This window comes from Arachis hypogaea, chromosome 11 (assembly GCF_003086295.3).
Source record: "Arachis hypogaea cultivar Tifrunner chromosome 11, arahy.Tifrunner.gnm2.J5K5, whole genome shotgun sequence".
NCBI lineage: Eukaryota > Viridiplantae > Streptophyta > Magnoliopsida > Fabales > Fabaceae > Arachis > Arachis hypogaea.
This window is the reverse complement of record NC_092046.1, coordinates 53061360-53071769: the sequence shown is the minus strand read 5'-3', so window position 1 is coordinate 53071769 and position 10410 is coordinate 53061360. Positions and strand designations below refer to the sequence as shown.

Here is a 10410-nt window from a genome sequence, read left to right as displayed (position 1 = left end):
TAATATTTGCTAATTTTTATTTTTCTTATTCTTACTATGATCTTTATTTCAATTTTGACAATGTCACTATATTAATTCATTTTACTATTATATTATTGAGAGATTATACCATACTTCCTGAAACTTATACTCACTTCTAATTTCAATACAAATTGCAAGTCTTCACCCTTCCATCTTAGAAAACAATCCATGATGTAAGACTTTTTTTTTCAAGTATTGGTCTTACTAAACACAACAATCAATCAAATATATAAACATAAATTAATAACGAAGTATATTCTTGTGGAACTCATGAGTATCGTCTGAATTAATAGTAGTATACATGTTATAAAAGAATCTCACTTTTGCTCTTGTCTACCAAAAGAAAATTCTCACTTTAAGCTCTATCTTCAATGCCAGAGGTTAAGTAAGTCAATGGAGTAGTAAGCATCAAGATATTGAGAAGTGGAGTATAGAACCTTACAAGATAAAGGCATATAGTATCCTAATTCTGTTCAATCAAAGACCTTATTATGGCACATTCACTATCCAATATGCTCATTATTAAGCCTAAACTTAATAATACGATGGATTCCAAACTCATAATAGGTCAATTAAATTATCCATTCAACTACATAATTATTGTCTAGTATATACACACTTGCTATATGAAAAAGAAATGGATTCACACGTTGGATATACGTAGCATAAGAAGTTAAAAAAGCTAACATTGTATATATAAAGTAGTGTTGATCCCCATGAGGAAGCACAAATGTGCAACTACGATTTGCAAGGAAGAAAAGTTAAGGCAATTATTTTTATTTTTTATTTTTTATTTTTCTAAGATATTCTCCAGTCTAATAAGCTAAGGATTAATTCATCGTGAACTACAACTTTATTTATGAATTTACCATTGGCCAATAAATTACTATATACATAAGACAAAATTTAAATTTCCAATATTTACAAAATAAACGAGTGAGCAATCCTTGACCAACTTATCTTTGTTAAATTTAATTGGGGATAGAAAGCATATAGAGTCACATACATTGGAGAAATAATAACTGCTAACAGTATTGCATTGGGTGCTCCATCCTGTGTTACTGTACGTGACTTTATTTCATTCAGACCCAAAAGCATGGGATGAGATGCATATTATCCTTACAAAGCAGAAGCAGAAATTGCATTCTTTGCCGCCAACACACGCTCAAACGCTTTGCGCATGCATTCAGCCCTTTTTGAGGAAAACCATGTGCACCTATATTATTAATTATTGTTTATATCAAAAGAAGAGACCACAATCATCTAGTTTTTTCCCTTTTTTTTTAATTATTGTCTTAAAATTTCAACATGTTGAACTGTGTATGGTTGCTATATATCTCCTACTGTGGCTGTCGGTTTCACATATGGGGTAACCTACACCATCTATTTTGCGATATGTAGAAAATTGGAACAAAACAGAAAACATTATTGAAGTACTCTCTATCAACAGCATATCAAGTATTCTATATATATGAAGATTCTTTTCAAAAAAAAAAAAAAAAGTAAAAAACCATTATTGAAGTTACAACCATAGTATAGCACGAGTTTTTTTTATTTGTTCTCGAGTGATGTCTAATTTTCTGCTTTGTAGTTTTATTTTATATTGAGAATAATAAAAGGTAAAGAGAATTAAATTTCACAAAAATCAGATTTACTTACGTTTGAATGTTAGTTTATTTGGAGGAATTAGCTAGAATTGAGTTTATATAGTTCTGCTTTTTTTTCAAGTTAGGTGAGCACTTAAAAAAATGTTCTAAGGTAGGTGAGTTTAGGTTTGAAAAATGAGGAACGACTCTTGTATCAGTAATTGTAATCAAACGTTGATTATAATGAAAATTTCATCATAGTTTGAGATGGAAATTTGAGGTAGGTCTTAATAGATAAGAGACGGAGCCAAGATATACCGCGATGTCAATTTCTCTCTCTTTTTCTCTTTTGCATAATCGTGATGACATAAACTGAACATAATCTCCTGGTTTATTGTATTAAACACAAATTATAAAAGTTGCTACAATTTATGTTTTTGATTCAATTTCCCTTTCTCAAATCTACAAAAAAAATCTTCAAACAATGCTCTAAAATACCTAATTTAACGACTTAACGTCAAGATGGTGATATGCTCGCTCTCGACATTGTTATAGGACTGAGTTCTAATGATGGAAATTAAAACACTGGAAAATTAAATAGATGTTAGCGGGGACCGAAGTTTACTTAGTTCTATAGATATTTTTTTATTTATTTCACCGTGCAACTTTTAACTTAGCTTATGTGGCGACATATTTTATCATAATTTATACATATAAATTTTAAATAATAATAAAAATATCAAGAAAGGACAATAAATTAATACCTAGAATGATAAAGAAAAAATGAGCTACTCAAATGAAGATACTAAAAATATTTTTTTATGAAAAATGTTTTGTATAAAAGTATAAGTTATTTATTTAGCCACATTTTAAATAAAAATAATACTTTTATAACAAATTAAAATCTAATCCTTCAATTCATTATCTAAAGATAAAAAAAAAGTTTTTATACAAAGACAATTATAAAATCTTCATTGGAGAATCTACCAAAGAAAAATAGCAGAATCATCGCAAAAGAACCAAAATGGATAATTACAACTGTTATAAAAGAAGTGCAAAATCACTATTTAGTGGCGGTTACAATGCAAGACGCCACTAAAACATGTCCCGTTTCAACTCCATCATTGAAGTGGCCTGAAACCGCCACAATTTTCATCTGCCAACAATATTATATTTAGTGGCGGTAATATCACTGGAAACTGCCGCAAAATAATTTAGCCACATAGCTAGCAGGGAGCGGTGGTTGGCCAAGCGCTGCTAAACCATGTAGTGATGGTTCAGAATCGCATCAAAACCGACTATCTAATGCCTATGTTGTGGTGTTGAGTTTCAAGAGGAATATAGTTAAAGAAAATATTTGATAGATGAATTACGTTTCTTTTTTTTTTTTTTTTTTAAAGTACTTATGAGTATGGGTAGTTGTTTATAGAACAACGAGAGTTTGATAGAGATAATAAATGGGATGTGTAGTCATTATTATAGAGTTCAACAAGTAATAATTGGCTTAACTTCTAACGAATCATTAACTAATTTTTATTGTTTACTAACAGAACCGTTAGGTTAAATTAATGTATACTTTCTTAGAAACTAAAATTCATGAATATATTATATTGTAGTCAATGAGTAATGATATATAAATGGTAAGAGTTACTTCTTTCGCTCAATATTTTATAACCTACCACACCAAATTCCTTTTAATTTTATGACTGTTGAACTTTGACATGAAGAAGATGGATCTACTACTTGCATGTTTATCAATCTGGTACATATCATTTGTACTCAATCCTTACATACATATTATGGCTTAGGGTGGTGATTATGACTACAAGCAAACATGATGGCACATGGCAGTACTGAATGATATGAAGTGTCAAAGACTGCAACTTGGTACGCAAGAAACAACGACACACATTGCTATTAAGTGAGTGGAGCCTATATATGCAATGTTAAAGCCATACGAAAACTTTTATTGTGCGTTTTTATATATTTGAAATTTATCATATTATTATAAGGAGTGTAAATTCTTGTTGTCTCCAGTCACTTTATGCTATAGGAATAAAATTTATTTATTTAATTTAAAATTTAAATATTATTAATAATAACAAAAAAACAAAATTAATTCTAGTTAACTCCGCCATATTCTAACTCTTTTTATTTTCTCTTTCTAACACTACAAGAAAACAGATCTGTTGCCGCACTTTTAAAGCATGGCGAAAAGCTGAAAAAAGTGTGGCGATAGCTTTTTGCCACGCTTTTTGAGCTACCGCCACGCTTTTAAAAGGGTGGCGTATGTAAGCGTGGCGGTTGCTCTATCGCCACGCTTTTGGTGACCAATCGCCACGCTTTTTCTTTTGCCACGCTTTTTACAAATGGCCACCCTTTAAAGCGTGGCCGTATGTAGGAGATATGACCACGTTTTTGAAGCGTGGCGATAGAGAGATATGGCCACACTTTCAAAGCATGACGACAGAAAGATATGGCCACGCTTTGAAGCGTGGTGATAGCGAGATATGGCCACGCTTTTAAAGCGTGGCCATAACCAGAGATACGGCCATGCTTTAAAAGCGTGGCAATAGCCTTATAAAATTAAAAAAAAATTCCTTTTTCTAATTTTTACCTTCATCAATACAAAATATAAATTTTTCAGTTCTTTTTTATTATCAAACTTATAAATATAATATGCAATTTTTATTACAAGACAAATCAAATAATAATTAGTGACATATATAATTTTTGCTATAATTGTTTTATACATTAAAAAACTAATACTCCAATACAAAATAAATCTCGAGTTCAAATTCTAAAACTAAAAACTGAAGAAAAATACAGAAACAATACAAATTATGAATGATTGACTGTAAATAGAAGTGTAACAAAAATTACAATTTATAAAATTAAAAAACAAATAAAGAATCAAATTTAAGTTACTATATGGCAATACCAATAATTGCAGCATAAACATCAAATAGTGGCAAAAGCAGAAACACAATGACTCCTCCTGCAAGTTCATCCATGACTCCTCCTGCAATCTCCAAATCTCCAAAACTGGACTTATAGGGCTTGCAAGTTCATCCATGACTCCTCCTGCAATCTCCAAAACCATGACAAGGAGGAAGTCTCGGTAAAAACAAGAAAAGATCTGAGGCCAAAAGAGAAGAAAAGGAAAAGAACTTATTAGAATTTTGCCTTCCAGCTGAAAAGAACTTATTCATTTTGGGTCATTTAACACCAGAAGAAAGAAACTTTCATTTCAGTAATAAATAAAGAAAAAGCATGGAACAAAATCTTCATTTTTAATAACCTCGAGTCCTAATCCCCCCAAAAAATAAAGAAATTAAATGGTTTTACAGAACTCCATTTTAGTAAGCATATAACAAAGCAAGCTTAAGGATGTTGACCCATTTAATAATTAATCATGAGTTGATAAAAATGAAACATTTTTCTGTGATATGATATATGAATTGTCATCTCAAATCTCTCTTTAATATACATTCAACCACAAAATTTACCAGATCAAGCAAATTTAAAATGGCAGTATCTATAACTGACTCGAACTTAACCATCTCTTAAGATATTCAAAACCATTTGAAAAGTATTCATATCTGCTAAATAAAAAAAACTACATCAATCTATCTCCTCTTATTCAACAAGAAAGGAAGGAAGGTTGACGAAAAGATAAAAAGAAAGGAGGAGATGGAAGAATCAAAAGGAAAAAAAGTTCAGTTTGACAAAATTCCTTAAAGACAACATAAAACAATAACCAGGCCCAAAAAGCATGAAAGTATTAATCATAGTAGTAGCAATCAGGGGACATAGCTCGCAATTCAAAAAACACTGAAAATTTAATAAAATTAATTGCAAAATTTGCCAACACGTCAGTTCACGGCCCTAAATCTCTACCCTTTCTACAAATTTGCATGTACAGATTAGTATTTCCAAAATTCACCCAGCACAAACTTAGATTCCTTAAAAAAGGTGATATAATATAAAATAAAAATGAAAAAGAAGAAGCATCCAAAAGGTGAATAATCTAACCTGATTGCCAGGGAAAACAAATTTTTTAAAAAATTCCGGAAACAAAAGTTTCAGGCCGATCTATAAGCCTCAGGATTGCAACGAATAAATATCCTGGGTAAATGAAATAGAAGCAAATTAAAAGAATAACAAAAAAAAACACAGAAAAATATCTTTAAACCTACCTATCAATTGAATTTTAAGGAAGAGTGGTTTTCTAGTGATGGAATTGTGAAAAGACTAATTGATCGCACACTATAAAAGCTTGTAAGAAGAGATCTCATAAGACTAACCATATGGTGTATTGGAACAGCCGTAAGGGTTCCAAATCTTCCATTGATGCGGCAAACTGCTGGAACAAGAAAAGTGCTGCTCCAACACTGACAACTGCAACACCAATTCACAAAGCATCAATTAATTTCAGAGTAAACTAAATATTGAAAGCAATCTTATATTTTGAAAAGGGAGCACCAAACTTGTGCTTAGTTACACTAGATTTTTATTTCTCCTTGTTAATGGAATTTGGGATTAATCATAAATTATTGAATACCTTTTCGATACCGGCTACTAAAAAGATCAAACCATTTTGCTTCAGGTTCAGAAGAACCTTGACTTGCTGCTGTTAAGTCATGCATAACCAAAATTCCAAACATTGTCTGCCAACAAAATTTCAAGGTTAACAATCATATATATGTTACTATCTCTATTTGATATTTGTATTCAGAAGAAAAATAAATAGATCAATACCATATAGGATTTCTTGCAAGAGGCAAACCGGCTACTAATGTTGCAAAAATCCCAATACATATAAAAAGTTGATTAACAGATCCAAGCGCACCGCGAATTTCGGTTAGAGAAATCTGTTCATTGTAAGGAATCACCTAAGCAGTCAATATAAAATATATAAACAAGATCAGAAATGTTAAAATAATTTATAGCAGCCAAATATGTATCTATCAAATGCAAAATCTCAGCAACCAAATATCCATTGTCAAACAAACACATTCTTTGTGTGTTGCTTGATCTTGACCACAACAGCCTCAACTGAAAAGCCTGTCAAAGTAAACTTTCATATATGACGACTCATACTAATCTTCCCCTACACCAATGCTTGGATTGGATGTCATGGTATCTGGTGGGTGCATCCCAACAAGGTGAAAAACTAGATTTGCTAAAATAAAGGATCAGATCACGACTCTAATTTCAAAAGAACATCTTTCACATAATAAAATTTGTCGTGCAACAATAATCCAAGTGTATCTCTCCAAACTTTATGATAAAAGGTTAACAAATAAAGTATTCATATAAATCTCATCAAATGGAAGATAAGTGCAAAACAATAAAACATAACCCCTTTGCACAAATGAGTAAACAAAGTAAAATGATTATGATGAAGACAGAAATTAACTCAGCTCGGAGCAACATATAGTTTTTACTTCTTTGGTTAGTGTGTGTATGTGTGTACGAACTAAAAAGAAAAAGAAATTACCAGTGAAAGAAGGGGCTTCCAAACACGACCAGATTCAAGACACGTTCATGAAAAGAGAACTAAACAGAAGAATTCCGACCAACAACACAAAAGCGATATAAATTCTCGGAAGAAGTTGATTAGATCCAAGCACACCGCAAATTTCAGTTGGAGAAATCTGTTTATTGTAAGGAATCCTAAGGTTTACTATTCTGCAATTTACTAGCCTCAACTGAAAATTAACTGAAAAATAAAAAAACTTAAAAGAAAGAAAGAAAGAAAGAGGCACCATACTCTGGTCTGCACTGCGCGGGGCATATACCTTGTGTTCGTCGCGCATTGAGCATGTTCGGCGGAAGGTACCTCTCTAGCGCGGTGAAAACCGCTAGGCAGTACATCAATTGCAAGTCTTCGTACTTCTCCGCTTTGTGCTCCTTGTTCGGATTCAGTCTCAGCCTTGCTCGAAGAAACCAACGCCCTCGCAGCTGGATTCTCCTCCTTCGCCGCCACGGAGCCGTTTGCCGCTGTCGCCAGGGACGGCGCCTCCGGGCGGTCGTTTTGTGACATTCTTCAAGAAATGGCATAGATAAGAATGACGGTAAGAGGGGAGAGTGAGAGAGTCTCGCGAAGCTTTTGGCCAAGTTTTAGGGTTATTAGGATGCAGGGGTTATTGGCATTGGGGTTATTAGTTTTTTTTTAAACCTTTTGGCCACGCTTTTAAAGCGTGCCAAAAGAGTACCAGGATATGGCCACGTTTTATAAACGCTACTGTATTGAAACTCTGTTGCCACGCTTTTAAAATGTCTATGTTTCTCTCCATGGCCACGCTTTTGAAGCGTGGCAAAAAAAATGTGGCTGTATCTCTAATCAGTTGCCACCTTTACAAAAGCGTGGCCATTGACCCTTTTCGCCAGGCTTTTGAAGCGTGGCGAGAAAAAATGTGGCCGAATCTCTATTCAATCGCCACCCTCACAAAAGCGTGGCCAATGACCACTTTTGGCCACACTTTTAAAGTGTGGCAAAAAAAACGTGGCCATAGGCCTTTTTTCTTGTAGTATAACCATTTTTCTCTCTCATAAATGTCATTCAATTCTATTTTTTCTCTCATTCATTTTGCTAGCTTGTTTTTGAAAAATCTTTAATTAGTCTTCAATCTTTAACTAATTTTAATTACCAAATTAATCTTTTATATTTTATTTTATTAGACAAATTAGTGTCAACACTACAAGAAAAAAGGCCTGTTGGTAAACTTTTTTTGCCACACTTTTAAAGCGTGCCCAAAAGTGGTCTATGGCCACGCTTTTGCGAGGGTGACCACTGATTTGTGATTTGGCAACGCTTTTTTTTCCATGCTTGAAAAGCATGGCCATAGAGGGAAATTGCCACACTTTTACGAGGATACCCACTTACTTGAAATTTGGCTACGCTTTTTTACTGTCACGCTTGAAAAGCGTGGCGATAGAGGGAAATGGGTACACTTTTACGAGGGTGCCCACTGATTAAAAATTTGGCCACCCTTTTTTTTGTCACGCTTAAAAAGCGTGGCCATAGAGGGAGATCGGCACGCTTGTAAAGCGTGGCTAGTTTGTGTTTCAATGGTCACCTTTTTAAAGCGTGCCCATATTCTGTTTATTTTGGCACCCCACAAAAAAACGTACTGATAGAGTTCCCTCCCCCAAAATTTAGTTTCCCATTCAATTTTTTTCCACACTTAACATTTTTTTCCTTAGTTTTCAATTTTAACCCAAACAACATCACACACTAGTTTTAACCCTAAAAGTGACCCAGTCACAAAAAAAAAAACCCTAAAAGTTACCCGCGCCATCATCATCCTCAAACAACATCTCCATCTTCATCGTTCATCGTTGATCACCCATGCCTTTCCTCTAACCCAATGAACTTCGTACTCATGCCTTCATCGTCCGAGACCGTTCATCGCCTTCATCCTCATCTATTGATGCCAAGGCATCTTAGGCTAGTTTCACTAGCCTTTTTCTTTTATTTTTAGTTGTTTTATGCATTTTCTTGAGCCTTAAGTAATCATTTGGGCCAAATAGTCATGCTTGTCTTAAATCATTCAACATGAAGATTTTGATGCAAATTCCATGAGTTTTTAGTTATATTACTTGAATGCTATGAATGGAAGATTTCTCATGAAATTTTGCAAGACTTTGATGCAATTGTTTGGATGATTTCAGGGAAGAAGAGGCTAGGCAAGGAAGCAACAAAATCAATAAAGGAAGCTTGAATATCACATGTGGAGTTTAAGTTCCAGTTTAAGCTTAAACTGGAACTTAAACTACCAAGCCATATAATGCTGGAATTGAAGTTTAACCTCCAGTTTAACCTTAAACTGGAGGTTAAACGCCAAAAGTGAGAATCTCACCAGGGGAGCATTTCCACGTTTAACCTCCAGTTTAACCTTAAACTGGAGGTTAAACGCCAGAAGTAAGAAAGGCACCAGGAGCATTCCACGTTTAAGCTCCAGTTTAACCTTAAACTGGAGCTTAAACGTGTTCGACTATTTTTCTCCTCCAGGGTTGCTTTCTCATTTCCACGTTTAAGCTTCAGTTTAACCTTAAACTGAAGCTTAAACGTGCTCGAGCTTGTGCCTCCAGGGAGTGCCAGCGTTTAAGCTCCAGTTTAAGCTTAAACTGGAGCTTAAACGTGTTATATGGAACAGCTTGACCATGCCTTCTTCAAACATAAATAACTTGAGCTACAAAACTCCAAATGAGGTGATTCAAAATGCATTGGAAAGAAGACATCTAGAGCTTTCCAAGCATATATGGCATGCATGGTGGATACTAAAAATTGAGGGAGAAAACAGCCCCGTAATGTGCATAGAAGAGCATAGTACCAACATGCAATCAGGCCAGCTGACCTCTTCACCTTCCATGGAGTATAACTCGAGTTGTAGAAATCCAATTGAGGTGCTTCCAGTTGCGTTAGAAAGCTGACATCCATAGATTTCCAACGAGGTATAATAGTCTATATTTGGCATCAAATTGGCAAGGTTGACAAGAGAACAAAGTGACGACTCAAGAAAGGGGGGTGCAACGTTTGAGTGTAGTTTAATGGATCATTATCCTTTTTTTGGATCAATTATGTCACTCTACCCTTCAAGCAAGCAAGGCCCATCAACAACACCAAATCAAGGCCACAAGAATCATCTAGAATAGTTTATTTTCATTTGATTGTAATTTGCTTTGAATTTCATTTTCATTTTGTAATTTAGGGAGCCTATTTAAAGGCCTTAGTTCCTGCATTTGAGAGGGACTGGAGGAAAGGGGAATCCAGCCCCTGAGGGGGCATCGGGGA

The 10410-nt window shown here is 34.1% G+C and overlaps 1 protein-coding gene across 22 annotated transcripts; it reads right to left on the bottom strand.

Annotated features, from left to right (window-relative positions):
• Positions 1 to 4315: 4315 nt before the first annotated feature.
• LOC112723890 (plastidic glucose transporter 4-like) lies at positions 4316 to 7776 on the bottom strand. Of its 22 annotated transcripts, none has more exons than XM_072206829.1 (7): positions 7412 to 7723; positions 7111 to 7169; positions 6369 to 6481; positions 6172 to 6277; positions 5915 to 6008; positions 5643 to 5735; positions 4316 to 4746 (listed from the first exon to the last, which is right to left on the bottom strand). In XM_072206829.1, exons 3-6 carry the CDS (start codon positions 6426 to 6428, stop codon positions 5693 to 5695), a joined length of 303 nt encoding a protein of 100 aa, XP_072062930.1. In that variant the 5' UTR covers positions 6429 to 6481; positions 7111 to 7169; positions 7412 to 7723; the 3' UTR covers positions 4316 to 4746; positions 5643 to 5692. The 22 variants fall into 22 exon arrangements, with proteins under 22 accessions (XP_072062930.1, XP_072062924.1, XP_072062931.1 ...); XM_072206823.1 differs by having other exon boundaries at positions 7111 to 7267; positions 7412 to 7722; XM_072206830.1 differs by having other exon boundaries at positions 4316 to 4698; positions 7111 to 7267; positions 7412 to 7720.
• Between the last annotated feature and the right edge of the window lie 2634 nt (positions 7777 to 10410).

Coding starts and splice junctions, on each gene's coding strand:
- LOC112723890 (XM_072206825.1), bottom strand. CDS start 6,428: ATGTATTGGGATTTTTGCAACATTAGTAGCCGGTTTGCCTCTTGCAAG. Junction 6,278..6,368: donor CTTGCAAGAAATCCTATATG/GTATTGATCTAT, acceptor TTTTGTTGGCAG/ACAATGTTTGGAATTTTGGT. Junction 6,009..6,171: donor TAGTAGCCGGTATCGAAAAG/GTATTCAATAAT, acceptor TTGGTGTTGCAG/TTGTCAGTGTTGGAGCAGCA.